This window comes from Chionomys nivalis, chromosome 8 (assembly GCF_950005125.1).
Source record: "Chionomys nivalis chromosome 8, mChiNiv1.1, whole genome shotgun sequence".
Lineage (NCBI taxonomy): Eukaryota > Metazoa > Chordata > Mammalia > Rodentia > Cricetidae > Chionomys > Chionomys nivalis.
Window position 1 is genome coordinate 48,176,102 of NC_080093.1, and position 18,672 is coordinate 48,194,773.

Sequence of the window (18,672 nt, forward strand, 5' to 3'; positions counted from 1 at the left end):
CACAAGAAAGCCAAATCTCTGATTCGCGCCTACCCTAGATTCCAGGGTTAGTCCCAGGGGTTTACAAACTGCCCTGTCTCCCCAGGTGATTCCCATGCAAGGTCATGCGGAGGTCACACTCCCAGGTGTTTGCACAGACTGAAATGAATACTACCCAGGACACCTGAGGTCTTCTTTTAACAGCCGCCTTTTAAACAACACTTACACGGTAGTTGCACGCCCGTTTTCCCTCTAAACAGCGAAGTTTAAGACTGCAGTAACTTCTATGTCCTCTGGGTTCAACACAGTGTAGGTGCACGTTAATACTGTGTGAACAAATGTGAGCAGGATAGATAGCAGGACTGGTTAGAAAAGGCACGCAATGCCGAGGGTCAGCTTCTAGAAGGCCGGAACGCCTCCCAAGACTTAGCTGTGCCCGCGCGCCCGCCAAGGCGGCCCTCGCCACCGCCCACCGAGCCTCTCCGAGGCGCGCAGCTCCAAGCCTGAGCGCTCTCCTGCTCCGCGTGGTCGTTTCCATAGCTACGGACGCGTACTGGTGAAGGGGTGGGGTCGGCGTGTGCGCGTCATTCCAAGCGCGACGCTCCGCCGCGCCTCCCGCCTTTCTCAGGCCCTCCGCGCGCCCGGCGACCGCTCCACCTGCGCGCCTTCGCGCTCGCCGCCCGGCTCTATCCGGTTCTGCGCCGGCGCGGGCCCGCTAGGACGCGCGGGGGATTGGTGTGGCGCATGCGTAGTGCGTGGCCCGCCGCTCCGCTGTCGCTCGCCCGCTGCCGTTGCCGCCTCCCTACCGGCAAGTGCGAGAAGGAGGAGCCGAGGGTCGCCGCTGCCGCAACCATGGGGGTAAGTGAGGCTGGAGAAGTAATGGGAAGTACACAGCTGCTCTTCATCCTCCGCGTCCTTATTGTTTCGTGAATCCCCCTCACGTGACCCTGACCCCCCCCTCCAGCCTCACGTGACCCCCGACCCTCACTTGACCGGAGTCCCCTGTTGTAAGGGTCCCCGGGTTGAGCCTAGCCTAGGAATCCTCTTGGAGTCCCCTTCTCCCGCCCCTCTTCGCGCCCCTCGCCCCTCGCGCCCCTTCTTGCCTTTCTGACCTCCTGGTGTGCCTCCCCACTCCCGAACCCCGTTCCGTCTCTGTGGTTAGTCCGTTGCTCCTTGAGGTTACCCATCATCTGGCTGTCACGGTTTCAACGGTTTTCTGCTACCCGGACTTGTAGGACACTGAGGCCGTGAGGCGAGAAGGCGCACGGCCAAGGTCACACTGACAATGGCTTGGGCGCTGGACCCCATCCTCCGTCTCCTTCGGAGCCCCAGTGCAATCTGCTTCCCGCTGCTCAAGCCTCAGCCCAGTCTGTTGCGCTATACTTTTGGGTCGTCGTTACCAGCTTCCTCCTGTTCCTGATAAAATAGTCTTCCCACAGAGGCCTGTCTGTTCAGCCCCTGACTGCAGGAAAGTGGGTCTCAGAAGGTTCGATTGTTCTTAGTCACATCACTGCAGGTGACTTGCTGGAGGGGGGGATTGTGCTGATGAGCAGGGAGGATGGAGCCACTGGTGATGGCCCCAGGCAGGATGCATAGTAACCACCTGTTAAGCGTTGGCAGTGAGAAGATGCTTTTCCGTGTCCGTTCCTGGAATGGCAGATCTAGGACTGGGAAAAAGCAGTGTCTTGTGTTTGAGTTCACCCTCCTAAAAATGTAACTGGCCCTTCCTGAGCATGGCTTATTAGGGTTTGTGTGGGATTTGCAACACCTTTAGGGAGTCCTGACTTTGGAACCAGATGACTCAGTGACAGCCCCATCTTCATGGCTAGCAGCTTGACCCCACCAGTGATGAGGCCTTTCTTAATTTTATTCTCCTCATCTGCGTGAGGCACATGACCTCCCTCTTAGGATAGTGCTGAAGACTAAACAAGGTAATGGATGTAAATAGCCCACTAGGTGCCATATAAGCAGTGGCTGCTACTTTGCTTTTATTCTCAAACTCACTTTAAGGATCATAAATGGATTGGTGCTATTTTTATCTCATTGGGTTTGTCCTCAGTTAATGACAGCTAACCTAGTTTTTTTTCTTTTTTCACAAACAAATCAGCTTGTTAGAAGAAAATTAGTCTGTGTCAAAAAACTTTTTGGGGACCCATGTCAAAACAAACCTGGGGAAGGGGGTCTGGGTTATATAGCTCTGTAGTAGAGTATGTGCTTAGCATATGTAAGGCTCTGAGTTCAATCTCCAGCATCCAAAAAAGGAAAAAACAAAATCTTCCAAAGCATTTGTCATAGTTCAGGCAGTTTACTGTTGTTTACCTAATATGAAGAAAATCGAGCTTAGAGACCTTGGCATATTTAGCGTAGATTTAATAAGCGATCCTAGGCCCCAGCTGTTGTTGAACAAGCTAAATGAAGTCCAAGTTTCTAGTATTACTCCGTAACTGCCCAGGACCAGCCATTGCAGACAGCCCTCAGTAAGGAGGGTAGCATGCCGCAGGTGCTCTAGTCCTCATCGGGGCCCTGAAGTAGCCGGCCCAGATGTGCTGCCTGCTTTGCTTCCTTTGGGTCCCGCTCTATTGCTCTTAATTTGGAGATGTTTCTCACAACAGCCCCCTTCAGAGTGTCTCCTAGCCTAGAAGGCAGCAGAGACTTGAATTACCTTCTCTGACTCCGATGGGACTCTCCTGCTCATCAGGCCCCACCTCACGCCCTGCTGCACGGCTGGCAGTTGTGGTCTCCACCCATTCCAAGGAGGTAGAACCCTGCTTTACCCCAGGCTGAGTGAGGGGGCAGCAAGTGAAACACCTCTTCAAGATTATTTTTTCCCCTTAGAGACAGGGTTTCTCTGTGTAGCTTGGTTGTCTTTTTTTTAAAAAAATATTTATTTATTTATTATGTATACAATATTCTGTCTGTGTGTATGCCTGCTGGCCAGAAGAGGGCACCAGACCTCATTACAGATGGTTGTGAGCCACCATGTGGTTGCTGGGAATTGAACTCAGGACCTTTGGAAGAGCAGGCAATGCTCTTAACCTCTGAGCCATCTCTCCAGCCCCGCTCGGTTGTCTTGGTATGCACTCTGTAGACCAGGCTGACCTTGAATTCAGGTCCTCCTGCTTTTGCCTCCAGAGTGCTGGGATTAAAGACGAGTGCTGGGATTAAAAAAAGACGTATGCCACCACCACCCGCTTCTCCTATGTTCTTGTGTACTAGTTACTACTCATGGGGTTTGAGTTATACATTAGATCTCTCTCCCGTTGCCAAAACCAGCTCAATAGAAGCATTGGCACTGAAATCTAAATGATGTCAAATCTCTTCTGGAAGCAGCCACTTGTGTTTTGTTTGTTGGTTTTTTTTTTTTTTTTTTTTTTTTCAAATTTTTCTTTGTGATTCCTGAGCCTCTTAGAACTGTGTAGAGTTACTGCTTTAACAGGAATAGTGAAGGGAGATCAGATGTGCAGCTACCCAGTGAATGCAGTATTTACACAACATTAACATGAGCCACATGTGATATCATGGAAGGGACGTATACTTTACGGCTCAAGCCTAAATGTGAATCTTGGGTGTCCTGTTTGTGAGCACTGGATGCACACACTGGTAAGTAAAGTAGATCCACCCCTGACTGGTTGCCTGGTGGAGCCCAGTCCAAGGCAGGTTTAAGACATCTCAGAACTTCCGGGCTCTATAGCTTGAGTTAGTCCCAGCTGAGCTGTCTGACACAATCTCTTTAGAAAAGCAGTGGCAGAGGGTGAGGGATCTTTAGCTATTCTGTAGAGTGCCTGCCTAGCATGCGAGAAGCACTGGGTTGATCCCTAGCCATATAAACTGGATGAACTGACAGAAGCTGGTAATTCTAGCACTCAGGAAGTGGAGTCAGGAGGAACAAGAATTCAAGGTCAACCTTAGCTACATAGCAAGTTAGGGACCAATCTGGGCTATAGGAGATCCTATCCCTATCCCCACCTCCCCCCCCAAAAAAAATGCACCAAGCAGAGTGTCCAACACTAGTGAATTTCTGTAAACAGACCGTCTACAGCTGGAGATGTGTATAGCTCAGTGTAATGCAGCTTCTGGCCATGGATGAAGTTGGGCAGTAACACAGGTGTAGCCAAAGAGAATTTCTATCCAATGCATAGTATCATTTTATCTGTATAGCAGCCCCGTTTTATGGTTGAGGAAACTGAGGTTTTGACAAATTGAGTAACTTGCCAAAAGGGTTTTAAGTAACATGCCTAAAGTCACAGCTATTAAGTAAAAGAGCTCAGAATCAAATCCAGGTCTCTTGACTCAAAATCCCACACTCTTTTTATTATATAAAGCTCCCTTGGGAAAGACACTTAACCGCAATGAGCTTTACTGTTCACTGTACTTATTTCCCATTTTAATTAGCCAAGTTTTCCCTCGTCCCTGCAGGACAGCCTTCCCTCCACAAGGCTGCAGTGAAGCTAATTGGAACAGTGGGAGACCACTCTAACTGGTGCTTGCTGGGGTTGAGGGGGAGCCCCTGCCTGTGTGGCCTAGCCTGCTACAGCCTGCCTCCACCCCTCTCTGTGCTGGTAGCCAAGTGCTTACGGGCTGTTTTTAGTATCTCAGTCTCCGTGGTGGCAGCCTTGGGCCTCAATTTGGGGGTTGCCTGGCTCACCAACCTGCGTAACAAGTCTTCGGAACTGTGTTCAGAAACGTGACGCTATGGAGGGAACCCAGGTATTGTGCTTTTGGGGGCCTGACAGTCACGCTTGCCTTCCAGCACCTTTCCTCCCGCCCCGGCTGTTATGTGACAGTCCAGCAGTTTGACAGTCTGTCTGCTTGGCAGGCTGGAGAGGGGGGCTTCTATCTCCTGTGAAGGTGAAGCTAGGTTGTACCCCAGTCTCCCTGGAGATGTTCAAATGGTCGTTCAGGGGTGGTAGGTGGGGCGCAGCCTGGTCTGGTTGATGGAAGGCTCGTGCTCCTAATACTCCGTCAGGAAGCTGTGGAAACAGATGACCTGCTGCACAAACACTGCATCTGTGGCTGACCCCTGAGGTTATCTTCATGTGGCCGCTTTGCTGCCTGGGGAGCTGTGCATGAGTCATACTCCCTTGAGCCTCAGTTTCTGTGTGTGTGTGTTTCTTTTTCTTTCTTCTTTTTTTTTGAGACAGGGTTTTACTGTATAACAGCCCTAGCTGTCCTAGAACTCAGCTCTGTAGACCAGGCTGGCCTCAACTCACAGTTCCACCTGCTTCTGCCTCCTGAGTGCTGGGATTAAAGGCGTGCGCCACCACTGCCCAGCGAGCCTCAGTTTCTTCATGTGTAAAGGTAATTGATGGTTTCCACTCTGAGCCTTGGCTCATGTATTCTGTGAAAGTGTTTTGTTAACCAATGTCAGTGTTGTCCCAGAGGAGAAATGAATTCTGAAAACCTATCTGTGAGAGGGGCCACTCTGTTCCCTTTTTTTTTTTTTTTTTTTTTTGGTTTTTCGAGATAGGGTTTCTCTGTAGCTTTGGAGCCTGCCTGGAACTCCCTTTGTAGACCAGGCTGGCCTCGAACTTACAGAGATCCGCCTGCCTCTGCCTCCCGAGTGCTGGGATTAAAGGCGTGCGCCACCACCGCCCGGCCACTCTGTTCCCTTTGTGTCTCTGTGAAGACAGCCTCGGGTTGCGGGTGTGTAGCTAAATGTTAGATCACTGGCCTGGCACGCACAAGGCCCTGAGTTCCATTCTCAGCACCACAGGGACAAAATCCTGCTCTGCTCTCTGTGTGTGCCTTTCTTGGGGGAGGTTAGACATGGGAGCTAGCCTGGTTCCTGGCATAGTGCTTAGCAGTAGTAGATGCTGCTGGCATTTTGCCTGTCAGAAGAATCTTGTGAGTTCTTTGTGTAATTCTTTTACCTTCTGGTTGCTGAGGCAGGAGTTAAGCAATGTTGTTCTTTAGAAATCGAGGCTGAGGTTATGCTTTGGAACTTACCCAGCTGTTTAGCAGCTGGTTTTCAATTCGTGTGAATGTGGATTGTTCGGTGCTGTGTCCTAGGGCCAGGCAGTGCCACGGTCACATTGGCATTGATGCTCTTTGACCTTCCAGTGAGCTGTAGAGAGGTAGGGGTGGAGTCAGGAGATACGTGCTGTCATTGAGCACCTTTCTGTAGCTGTAGTCACGACAGCACCAGAGCATGAGGCTCTTTTGTTGTAGGATCTGGCAGGGAAAGAGGAACAAGCACCTTTGATGAGAAACTGGGGACATGGTTCACACCTGTAATCCTAGACAGTTGAGTTGGAGGCCTGCCTGAGCTACAGTATTGAGACCACCCCATCCCCCAGTGGAGGAGGTACTTTTTTATTTTTATTTTTTATTTTATTTTTTTTATTTATTATGTATAACACTATTCTGTCTGTGTGTATGCCTGCAGGCCAGAAGAGGGCACCAGACCTCATTACAGATGGTTGTGAGCCACCATGTGGTTACTGGGAATTGAACTCAAGACCTTTGGAAGAGCAGGCAATGCTCTTACCCTCTGAGCCCATCTCTCCAGCCCGAGGAGGTATTTTTGAGAGAGCCTCACATTAGTCTTCAGATAAGGTCTGGTCAAGATGCAGGTAGGGACAACTTGCCTTTGCCTGTCCGTGCTGTCATGCCCCTGCAGCTTGGTCTTGCTGACGATGTGGCATCTCTGCCCTGAGGTGAACCCATGAGGCTCTCAGTCCAGCCTTGTCATCAACAGGTGCATGTTGTACCTGCCACTCGTTGGCCTTCACTGGGCAGAGCTTCTGGGAGTGGCTCTGTACTGTGTCATGAAGCTAGTGTGCCTTGGCCTTCATGTGCATATGATGCTGATTTCATGGGACTGTCTGTGTCTCTCAGAGTCAGAAGACATAAAGGAACAGTGTCTGGGGCCACCTCAGATCCCAGAACATTTCCCTAAGTGTTCCTGAAAGTGAGTGCTTCCTCTGTAGGAAAATGCACCATGCTGGGTCAGCAGGCTGCCCCATGGCCAGCACTCCCAGCGTCACAGCTGGAGGAGTGCTCTTCCTCAAGAGCCCTGCCTCTCCTCCTTGACCTCAGGACCATGAGCGAACACTGTTCTTCACTGGGCCACACACTCAGGTTGTTTCCTGTTGCAGGGCCAGGTGAATGGTACAAGGCCCCTTGGATTCCTCTGAGGGTGCTAGTCACAGTCCTTCTAGTGGTGGTGTTTTCTTTGTTGCAGAGAAAGTCGAGCAAAGCCAAGGAGAAGAAGCAGAAGCGGTTGGAGGAGCGAGCGGCCATGGATGCTGTCTGTGCCAAAGTGGATGCTGCCAACAGGGTGACTCTCCTTTTCAATTTCTCCCTCAATTTCAGTTTTTTTTTTTTTTAATTTGACTTCTTGGCGCCACCCAGTGGTAGATCTGTGGCATTGTACACACAGGCCTATGCCCAGGCAGAGTTGGCTCAGGTGCAGAGGAAAGTGTGAACAGGACTTCCTGATAGGGGAATTGGGGAGATTTTCTGCTACTTTGCTTTTGGGTGAGGAAATCTCTCTCATGAGACATGGCACATGGTGTTCTTAACCCTTCCTTCTTTCAGAGGTTACTGCCTACCCATGAGTGCTGTAAACTCTGCTTTACCCAAGGCTTCAGCAGCCTGGGCCCTGGGGCTGAAGTCAGGAGCAGCTGCTGTGAATCAGCTCTTGGGCCTGGGAGCTTTCAGGCCGAGCCTAAGGGCTTGGCCTTGGTGGCCTTCCTGTCTCATGCTATATTTCACATTTTTTCCAAATTTTGTGGGGGTGTGGTGAGGGTTGTGTGCACGTGAGTGTGGGTGTCCATGGGGGTGGGCAGAGGCTTTAAAGCCCCCTGGAGCTGGTGTCATGGGAATTTGTAAGCCATCCTACATGGGTGTTAGGGAATGAACTCAGGTCCTCTGGAGGTGCAGTAAGTACTCTTAACCCCCGAGCCGTCTCTCCAGCCCATTATGTCACGTTTATTAATCTCCATCATGGTAAACAGCTGTGCTTCTGAACAGATACCCTTCAAGGCTGTGCTTTCCATCCGGGGTGATGGACAGGCTGTAGTCAGTTGGCAGTCTTGTTCCTGAAGTACTCAAGCACATCAGTCACCTCTTTCTTGGAATTCCTACACGGGGTCAGGCATTATGCCACAGGCCAGTCCTGTCCATTCTCTCCCACCACGTAAAGCTGACATGGTCCCACACCTTACCAGTGTCTTCGTTCATCTTTGTGTACTCTTTCTCTTCACAGCTTGGAGACCCTCTGGAGGCATTCCCAGTCTTCAAGAAATATGACCGCAATGGGTGAGTTGTGCTGGCTTTCCTAATGATTGTCTCCTGGGGGTTCTTGGGCGGTCACTCCCCCAGAGTCTTGCATGTTTTTCTCCATTATGAAAAAGCAACAACTGGCTGATGCTTCCTATTGATACAGTCTCCCAGTTAAGGTGATGCAGGAATTGGTAGGTGTACAAAGACTGTGTATGATTGAGGTTGCACAACTAATAACTGATAGCCCGCCCCAGTCCCCCCCAGACAGGGTTTCTCTGAAGTTTGGAGCCTGTCCTGGAACTAGCTCTTGTAGACCAGACTGGCTTCAAACTCACAGATCCACCTGCCTCTGCCTCCCAAGTGCTGGGATTAAAGGTGTGCGCCACCACCGCCCAGCAACAGAATATTGTCAGTTTTTTAGTTTTCCTGGCACTGAGAATTGAACCCATAGCCTTGAGTGTCCTAGATGACCACTCTGTGCAGGAGCCACATTCCCAGCCCTCTGATTGCCCTTTTTAGGACTTATAATTTTCTGTGTTCAAAGAATCAGATAAAGCCAGGCTGTGATGGTGCATACCTTTAATCCCAGCACTTGGGAGACAGAGGCAGGCAGATCTCTGAGTTCAAGGCCAGCCTGATCTACAGAGCTAGTTCCAGGACAGCCAGAGCTACATAGAGAAACTCTGTCTCGAAAAAACAACAAGCTGGAGAGATAGCTCAGCGGTTAAGAGCATTGCCTGCTCTTCCAAAGGTCCTGAGTTCAATTCCTAGCAACCACATGGTGGCTCACAACCATCTCTAATGAGGTTTGGTGCCCTCTTCTGGCCTGCAGGCATACACACAGACAGCATATTGTATCCATAATAATAATAATTTAGCCGGGCGGTGGTGGCGCACGCCTTTAATCCCAGCACTTGGGAGGCAGAGGCAGGCGGATCTCTGTGAGTTCGAGACCAGCCTGGTCTACAGAGCTAGTTCCAGGACAGGCTCCAAAACCACAGAGAAACCCTGTCTTGAAAAACCAAAAAAAAAAAAAAAAGAAAGAAAAAAGAATATGATGAAACCTGGAAACTTGTTGGCCCACTGTTGCATTTTATTATTAGAAAATTGAGCCTCAGAAAGTTCAAATGTTTGAATGACGTTTTGGAGTATGCCCTTCCATCTGAAGGAGCTTTTCATTCCCAATTATGTGAGTTTTTTTGTTTGTTTGTTTGTTTTTGTTTTGTTTTTTCTGGAGTATACATTGTATATCTTGCCTTAGTTTTATAATCAGAAATGGGTCTAAAAACTTGGTTTAGAGAGATAAAAGGATCGTGAGTTTTTGACCAGCCTAGGCTTTATAGTAAGACACTGTCTCAGACTAAAGAGCAAAAGGGAAGAAAGGAAAAGGAAAAAGATTGGGGTCTAATGGTTTCTTCCTTAGGAGTTTGAAGGGTTAGGTCCAAAGCTCTGATCAGTGGAGCCTGTTGAACGTAATTATGGCTGTTGGTGACAGCTGTCCCAGCTGACATGCAGGTCTAGGTTGCAGGCCTTTCCCCTCTGTCTTCCTGAGTGATGTTTTTGTATTGTTCTGGCTTGCTTCAGGAAAGTCAGAGGTTACAGTTTCTCTATGATGGTGAAGAATGGCTGGACTTTGCATTATGCCCCTGGAATAAACCACCCATACACCTTAAGCCTTGGTTTCTTACCTGTCAAATAGGATGATGCTAGAAGCTTAAATGATGTACTGAGAAGATGAGCAAATACCCAGGTAGAAAGTGGACAAGGAGGAGAAGGACTGCTGTGTAGATTCCAAAGGCCTGTGACTTTTTTTTTTTTTTAAGATTTATTTATTATGTATACAACATTCTGCCTCCATGTATGCCCGCACGCCAGAAGAGGGCGCCAGATCTCATTACAGATGGTTGTGAGCCACCATGTGGTTGCTGGGAATTGAACTCAGGACCTCTGGAAGAGCAGCCCGTGCTCTTAACCTCTGAGCCATCTCTCCAGCCCAGGCCTGTGACTTTTTAAAAAATATTTTATTTATTATGTGTACAATATTCTGTCTGCGTGTATGCCTACAGGCCAGAAGAGGGCACCAGATCTCATTACAGATGGCTGTGAGCCACCATGTGGTTGCTGGGAATTGAACTCAGGACCTTTGGAAGAACAGGCAATGCCCTTAACCTCTGAGCCATCTCTCCAGCCCCTGCTGTGACTTTTTATAACTATGTGGCTATCATGGAATCAATTCACTTACTCTTACCTCTTCTCATCTGGGATCTGGCATATGACAGTTCTTGTAGCAGCTTTGTTATTCCATTTCTGGGACGTTGTTGCATGGTTTAGGGATCTCTTCTGTGATTCCTAGTGTTTTCATGTGCCGTGTTTCTCTTCCAGAAATCAATGTGTTCTGAAGCAGACCATACCAGCAGGCTTTAGTGCTTTGCTTTTCATATGGTTCCTGTAGCTCCGATCCTTCAGCATGCCTGCGACAGCACTTGAGAAGCTGATGCAGGGGGCTTTCCATGAGTTTGAGGGTTGCATACTGATTCAAGGCTAGCCTGAGCTTCATGGAGAGATCCTATCTTATAAGACCAAAAGAATAAAGGAATGCAGATTACTGTAGGCTGGACTTTGGGTATTTTCTAGCTAACAGGTACAGAGCTGGATTTGAATGGTTCTAATGTGTTGGTTCTTTTTGTTGTTGTTTGTTTGTTGCTGTTTGTTTTTCGAGACACAGTTTCTCTATAGCTTTAGAGCCTGTCCTGGAACTAGCTCTTGTAGACCAGGTTGGTCTTGAACTCACAGAGATTCCCCCTGCCTCTGCCCCTCCCCAGTGTTTAAAGGCATGTGCCACCACCGCCCAGCAATATGAAAATTTTTTTTTTTTTTTTGGTTTTTCGAGACAGGGTTTCTCTGTGCCTTTGGAGCCCGTCCTGGAACTAGCTCTTGTAGACCAGGCTGGTCTCGAACTCGCAGAGATCCGCCTGCCTCTGCCTCCCGAGTGCTGGGATTAAAGGCGTGCGCCACCATCGCCCAACTGATATGAGAATTCTTTATTTATTTGTTTGTTTGTTTGTTTATTTGTTTATATTTTTGGTTTTTCGAGACAGGGTTTCTCTGTAGCTTTGGAGCCTGTCCTGGAGCTAGCTCATATAGACTAGGCTGGCCTCGAACTCACAGAGATCCACCTGCCTCTGCCTTCCCAGTGGCTGGGATTAAAGGCATGTGCCACCACTGCCCAGCCTGATGTGGGAATTTTTAAAGGTTTAATTTTAGGCGGGAGTCCATGTCACTTTAGTAGTTGGAAGGCTGAAACAACTCATGAGTCCAAGGTTAGTCAGAGGTACATAGTAAGACCCTGTGTCCAACCTAGCTGGGAGTGATGGCGCCTTCCTTTAATCTGGGTACTCAGGAGACAGAGACAGGCTGATCGCTTGATTTTTTTTTGTTGTTTTTTTTTTTGGTTTTTTGGTTTTTTCGAGACAGGGTTTCTCTGTAGCTTTGGAGCCTGTCCTGGAACTCCCTTTGTAGACCAGGCTGGCCTCGAACTCACAGAGATCCGCCTGCCTCTGCCTCCCGAGTGCTGGGATTAAAGGCGTGCGCCACCACCGCCCGGCTGATCGCTTGATTTTGAGGCCAGCCTGGTATACATAGTAAGCTCCAGGACAGCTAGAGCTACACATAGAAACCGTTTCCAAACAAACAAAAAGACTGGTGAGATAGTTCTGCAGTTAGTGCATGCTGCACAGGCATGACGTCTGCGCTTCATCTCCAGGTAGCCATGATAGAAGAAGAAACCTGGCCGGGCGATGGTGGCGCACGCCTTTAATCCCAGCACTCGGGAGGCAGAGGCAGGCGGATCTCTGTGAGTTCGAGCCCAGCCTGGTCTACAAGAGCTAGTTCCAGAACAGGCTCCAAAGCTACAGAGAAACCCTGTCTCGAAAAACCAAAAGAAACAAACAAAAAAAAACAAGAAGAAGAAACCTGTCTCCCAAGACTGCCCTCTGACCTGTGTGAGTCTTCACTCATATGCAACACACACACACACACCCCTCTTTTGTGTGTATTTCGAGTCAGGGTCTCACTGTATAGCCTTAGCTGGCCTGGAACTATCTTACTGTGTAGACCAGGCTGATTTTGAACTGTCTGTCTCTGCCTCCTGAGTGCTGGGACTAAAGGTGTGCCCCACCGTACTCAGTGTGAAATAATTAAACAGTAAGTATTGATTTCATTTTAAATTGTGTATGCAAGTGTCCTGAGATCAGGTGCATCCAATTGACTCGAGCTCCAGTTACAAGCCAGTGAACGGCCTGATGTGAGTGCTGGGTGCCAAACTCAGTTCACTGGAAGAGCACAAGTGTTTTTTTGTTTGTTTGTTTGTTTTCTGTTCCCCAAAACAGGGTTTTTCTGTAGCTTTTTTGCAGCCTGTCCAGGAACTAACTCTTGTAGACCAGGCTGGCCTCAAACTCAAAGAAATTCACCTGCCTCTGCCTCCTGAGTGCTGGAATTAAAGGCGTGCGCCACCACTGCCTGGCGCAAGTGATCTTTAACAGCAAGCCGTTAACTCCAGCCACTCTCCCCCATTTTTTTTTTTTTTTTCCTTAAAATCTTGAGTTTTCAGTCTGGTTCCTTTCAGTCTTACTGGAATGAAGGACCTTCATGCCTGTAGTAGTGGTTTATATCCCGTTCCACACGTCAGTCCCCATTGGGTGTCACAAGGAAGAGGCAGGTAGGACTGGACTGGGGGAGAGGTATCGACCTGTGTCTTCTTGAAAGCCCAGGTCACCCAGCTGCTCTGCAGAGATGGCAGTTAGCTAAAGCCCTGGTCCTGTGAGCCCGGTAAGAGGAGGAGCAGAGGTGCAGTTAGCAGGACAGGTGCTTACAAACAGCTGGGGAGTAGAGTGTTTCTGGTAAGTACTAGAAGCTGCAGAGACTGGGCAGGTAGGGGAGCAGCTGACAGCAAGCCTGATAGACTGTACAGGTGAGCGGGAAATAGGCCTGCCATGACTGTTGTTAGTCCTACATCTGGAAAATCTGGCTTTTCCTGTAGGGTGCCTGAGAGTGGCATGCCTCCCTGGCAGACATTAAAGGAGGAACAGCAGTTCCTGGTGGGAACCCTGGCCCTGATGTCTCCCTGTCCACTTCTCAGGTTGAATATCTCCATTGAATGTAAGCGAGTGTCTGGATTGGAGCCAGCTACTGTGGATTGGGCCTTTGACCTCACCAAAACCAATATGCAGACAATGTAAGCATGGCCTCACTGAGGGCAGCCCTGCATCCCAGTGGCTTTCTTCCAAGGTCCCCTGTCCTGATTGCCCCAACTCCTCAGGTATGAGCAAAGTGAATGGGGCTGGAAGGACCGAGAGAAACGGGAGGAAATGACTGATGACCGAGCCTGGTACCTCATTGCTTGGGAAAACAGTTCCATCCCAGTTGCCTTTTCTCACTTCCGGTTTGATGTGGAGTGCGGGGATGAAGTCCTGTACTGGTAGGAACTGAGGCTTAACTTGGGTAGAGAGGGAGGAGACCAGGTGGTGGAGCCCACCGAGCCTCTCTGGGTCTGGACAGCAGGCTCCTCTGGAGGGTCCTTTCCTTGGCACTGTCCTGTGCATGCTTCTGCTTTCTTTGTTAGCTACGAAGTGCAGTTGGAGAGCAAGGTGCGGCGGAAAGGCCTGGGGAAGTTCCTCATTCAGATCCTGCAGCTCATGGCCAACAGGTAAGGGCTGCCGCACAGCTGCGGGGGAAAGCTGCATCAAGGGGGCCACTGATCTCGGAGGAAAAATGTATCTAGATCCGTCAGAAAGCCGGCCCTGCTTTATTACACCTCTAGGTTAGAGGGCAAGTGGGAAAGATCCCTGACACTGGGGTACTCTGGCCAACCTGCAGTGGTAGGAGGGACTCGGTGCCAAGGGGGCCAAGACCTCTGCAGGCTGGAGGAGGGACTGGAGGACTCCTTTTGGGGCAAAATGTAAGGAAGAGAAAGAGGAGGCCTGACCTTAGTCTCTGTTCTGTATTGATTGATAGATTGATTCGCTTTGTTGTTGTTGTCTGGGACAGGGTTTTATCTGGGTAGCCCTGGCTGTCATGGATCTCACTCTGTAGTCCAGGCTGGCCTGAAACTCAGAGAGCCACTTGCCTCTGCCTCCCAAGTACTGGGATTAAAGGCTGCACTAACGCTAAGTTACAGCTTGTTTTTTACTTTTATGAGTGTATGGGTGTTTTTTCCTGTGTGTTTATACATGCACCATGTTTGTACTTGGTACCTTTTGAAGGCCCAAAGAGGGCATCAGATTCCTTGGACCTAGGGTTACAGATAGCTATGCACCACCGTGTCAGGGCTAAAGATTAAACCCCAGGTCTTCTGCAAGAGCAACCAGTGTTCCTAACCTCTGAGACATTTCTCCAAACCTTGTGTTTTTGTTTTGTTTTGTTTTAAAACAAGATAGCTCAGCTGTTAAGAGCATTGACTGCTCTTCCAGAGGTCCTGAGTTTAATTCCCAGCAACCATATGGTGGTTTATAACCATCTCTAGTGGGATCTGATGCCCTCTTCCGGCATAAAGGCATACATACGGATAGAGCACTCTTAGGTTAAAAAATAAAATGTGTGTGTGTATTTAGTTTTGTTTTTATTTTACATATTTTTATGTGTATGTGCATGCCTGCCATGTGAGTACAGTGCCTGGAGAAGCCAGAGGGTGTGGGATACTCTAGATCTTGAGTTACAGGTAGGTAGGTGTGAGCCACCCTGTGGCTGGGAAATAAACTCCAGTCCTCTGGAAGAACAGAAGTGTTCTTTCTTCACTGCTGAGCCATCTCTCTAGACCCTTGATTCAGTTTCTAAAAGGTGCTCTCTCTGCTCCCTTCCAGCACACAGATGAAGAAGGTGATGCTAACTGTCTTTAAACACAACCATGGCGCCTATCAGTTCTTCCGAGAGGCACTTCAGTAAGGAGCGCGGCTCTGGCGTGGTCCTTCTGGGTGGTTAGGGTGCTCCCTCTGCTGATCCCAGGTGCCTGCTTGTCCTCATGCTGATCCTGTCAGTGGTCTGTGGGTATTGGGGTTTGTGAGATGGTGTGCCAGTGCCCTCTGACTTGGTCCCTTTGCCTCATTCCAAGGGTCTCAGAACTGCTGCAGAAATTCTCGGCTCGTGAGCAAAACCAGCTGCCAACCCTTTCCTCCTGTCTGTCTTGTAGGTTTGAAATCGATGACTCTTCCCCCAGCATGTCTGGTTGCTGTGGGGAGGACTGTTCTTACGAGATCCTGAGCCGGAGGACCAAGTTTGGGGATAGTCAGCACTCCCACACAGGCGGGCACTGTGGTGGCTGCTGTCACTGAACTCCCAGAACCATTTGCAAGTGAAGTCACTCTCCTTAGGCCTGTCCTCTTCCCTGGTCTTAAGCTACTTGCCAGGTACCCCCAGAACTGTGGGTGCCTTAGCCCTGCATAAGCCAGGCATACCCTGAGAGCACAGAACCCTGGGGAGCCGTGACCCCAGCTGCCTTTCCACCCCCTCCTGGAAAAGCAGAGTGTCAGGAGGGAGCACAGGGAGAGGGTGCTGTGAGAAGGGTGACAGGTTGGCCACCGAGCCCATCCTTGTGCAGTGGCTGCCTCCTTGCTTAGCTCTTGGGACCCTAAAATGGAAGGTTCCCACTTGTCTACAGCTGAGTTCCTGACAGGGCCCCACACCATGCCCCGTATGGACAGATGGAATGTTTATCCCCACCTTTGTGAAAGACCTGGAGTCTGCTGGTTCCCAGCAAGGATTGGATGCAGATCTGGGCACACAACAGCCCTTGGACATTTTTACTCTGGGGACCAAGTGCTCTCCTGGAGACCATGTAGCTCTTTGATGGCAAGATGCAGGGGTTTGTGCTGTGTTCTTATAGATCCACAGGGTGGAATCTCAGGACCAGCCAACTTCAGGAGGAGACTATGTCTCCATCACTATCAGTAAGGCAGAGAAGACCAGGAAGAGCTGCCAATCTCTTACGTGTTTGCCCTAGGGATGCAGCATCTCTGGGCCTTTGAATTTTGCTGCATTTTTCATGATCTTGACTCAGCCTTTTTACTCAAGAAGGAAACCACAGTCCCGCCTGTTCACACACCTCTCTCTTCAGCCCAGATACCTCTGTTCTTAATCTCAAGAGAAGTAACAGCAGGGAACCCCTCTTCTTCCCCAGAAGGCCCCTCCTTCCTGGTATAGTTGATACCGTTTTCTCCTACTCTTGGTGCTGATTGCTCTCTGAAGGTGGGTTATACCCCCCCATTCTCCCTGTCTGAGGAGCCCCAGCCAGCAGCAGGCCTCTTTGCCTGTTCTCCCCAGCCCCATCCCTCACTGCCTCAATGAGGCACTTGTGCCCTGTCCTGGCCCACTGGGATACTCAGGAGCCTCTCAGGGGCTCGCCACTGCCTTCTGTCATTGGTGTCGTCGTGCAGTGGCAGGCCAGGGCCAGGAGAAGGCCTTCCTCTTCAGAGGATGAAGAGGATGTAGGCTTAGAACTTGAACTTATCCTGATCTCTGTGTTATGTTCTTCCAAGGAAGCAAAACCAAATCTTCACCTAGGAAAACACACTTGCCGCTTCCCCATTGCCATCCCTGAGTTTTGCCTTGAGGCATGACAAAGAACTTGCCTTTGTGCAGTTGCTCTGAGACCCTTCCTCAGAGTCTGCTCAGCTCACCCCCTGCCTGACTCTGGCTGTCTGTCCTGGCAGGTCTTCCCAGAGCAGTCACCTCTCACTCAGATCCTTGCTTGCATGGTAGCCTGGGCATGGAGGGTCCTTTTTTGCCATGGCCTGTCCTCTGTGAGCACCCTGTGCTGTTCTTAGGCCTGTCAGTCTTGCCTTGGAGAGGGCCTTGGTGCTTTACACTGGAATAGGTCTACCTTTGCCTGGCCTACTAGCTTCTGGGGAGTATCCCCTGGTGAGAGTTGAAGCTGCCCAGATGGGATTGGTAGGCTCCTTCCAAGAATCAGGAAACAGGAACATGCTTGGAAGAGTTACTCCCTGATCCTCATCTGTCTTAGATCATGAATTTTTGATGCCTCACACTTAGGGGGAACCAAAAGGAACCCCCAGTCTAAATCCTATGTGAGGTGAGTGTCTTGTCTCCAGTCACTGGACACCTGGCATCAGGGCGCTTGTGGTGCTGAGTGCCTGCCCTGCTCCTCACCCTCTGCAGACCACATCCCAAAGGACCCTTCAGGATCTCTCACTCATCACCAGAGGGATGGTGGCCAAGACCAGCAGATCTGTGGGTGTTGAGTCCAGTGGTTTATCAGGCTACGTCATCTTCCACCCTCATGATTTTGAGAAACAGAAGGTCTAGCCTGCTGTACCAGGCTCTTTTGTTTTTTGTTTGGGACGTGTTAAAAAATGTTTTAAAAAGGTTTTTGTTTTAGTGAGCCTGTCCCATTTCAGGTTATTTTTGTTGCTGTTAAATGTGTGTGGTTCTTTTTAACTTTCTGGAGGGTTTTTTGTTTTTTAGAGGAAAGTTGGAAGATAAGTTTCTTGTTTTATGTATTTTTTCCTAGCAGCTTCTTATCACTGGAATCAAAGAGGGAAAATGTCTCCTTTTGTATCAGTTTTATTTGTATGTCATTAATAAAAGACACTTTGTTCAGATGCTGGGATGGTGTCCAGATGCTGTGTGCCATGGGCAGTGGGTTTTATGCATTGCTTTTGGGAGCCACATGGGCTGTGCTGGCCCCACCCCCTTTCTGAGAAGGAAGCCATGGGTAAGTGGAGCCTAAGTGTACTTATTTGTGCCATTTCCCAGAAGTTGTGGGGTGAGGTCAGGGATGTTCAGAATGCTGTCTGCTTGGCATCCTGGAACAGGCCCTGAGCCAGGCTCTGACTGGGCATCAACACCCAGCCATGAATTCAGTCCCCTGTGTAAGTGGAAGGATGAGCTTTGTCCCTGTGTTTGCTACAATACTCAAGAGTGGTCCTCATCAAAGTCCTCAGCGAGGACTCTGAAGTCTCTTCACAGAAAGAGGCCCAAAGGAAGGGTTCGCCCCGCCAGACCTCTGCAGCATGTCTGGGAGAGTTTACAGCTGCTTCCCTAGGCTGGGCTCCTGCCTGGCACAGGCTCAGAGGCAGGAAGTGGTCCTGGGAACTGGAGTTCAGAACTTCCTGTGGACTGAGGAGGGACCGTCTTCACTGTACTCTTGGTCAGGTGTAGTGGTAGGTGAAGGACAAGTCACTGAGGTCCCTGGCAGGTGAGGATACTGGGTACACCTGGACACACCAGGGGAAGGATACGGCAGGGTTCCGTCCACAATGAAGAGAACTGAAGTGCCAGCCCTGTGGTTCCTCTCAAAGCTGGGAGCATTGTTCCATATGAGGATGGGGATTTGATCACCATTACAGGCCTGAAGGGGTTAACTGTCAGTCTCTTTTTTTTTTTTTTTTTTTTTTTTTTTTTTGATTTTTCGAGACAGGGTTTCTCCGTAGCTTTTGGTTCCTGTCCTGGAACTAG

At 49.6% G+C, this 18,672-nt stretch overlaps 1 protein-coding gene across 1 annotated transcript; it reads left to right on the forward strand.

Annotated features, from left to right (window-relative positions):
- The first annotated feature begins 600 nt into the window (after window positions 1-600).
- Naa40 (N-alpha-acetyltransferase 40, NatD catalytic subunit) lies at window positions 601-17,810 on the forward strand. Its single transcript, XM_057779765.1, has 8 exons — window positions 601-837; window positions 7,163-7,258; window positions 8,189-8,241; window positions 13,343-13,438; window positions 13,523-13,681; window positions 13,826-13,909; window positions 15,063-15,140; window positions 15,389-17,810. Exons 1-8 carry the CDS (start codon window positions 724-726, stop codon window positions 15,528-15,530), a joined length of 822 nt encoding a protein of 273 aa, XP_057635748.1. The 5' UTR covers window positions 601-723; the 3' UTR covers window positions 15,531-17,810.
- The last annotated feature ends 862 nt before the right edge of the window (window positions 17,811-18,672 follow it).

Bases quoted from the DNA above. Each gene is read 5' to 3' on its own strand.
- Naa40 (XM_057779765.1), top strand. From the start codon at position 724: ATGCGTAGTGCGTGGCCCGCCGCTCCGCTGTCGCTCGCCCGCTGCCGT. The intron at 838-7,162 runs GTAAGTGAGGCT...TCTTTGTTGCAG, and splicing joins CCGCTGCCGCAACCATGGGG to AGAAAGTCGAGCAAAGCCAA. The intron at 7,259-8,188 runs GTGACTCTCCTT...TTCTCTTCACAG, and splicing joins AAGTGGATGCTGCCAACAGG to CTTGGAGACCCTCTGGAGGC.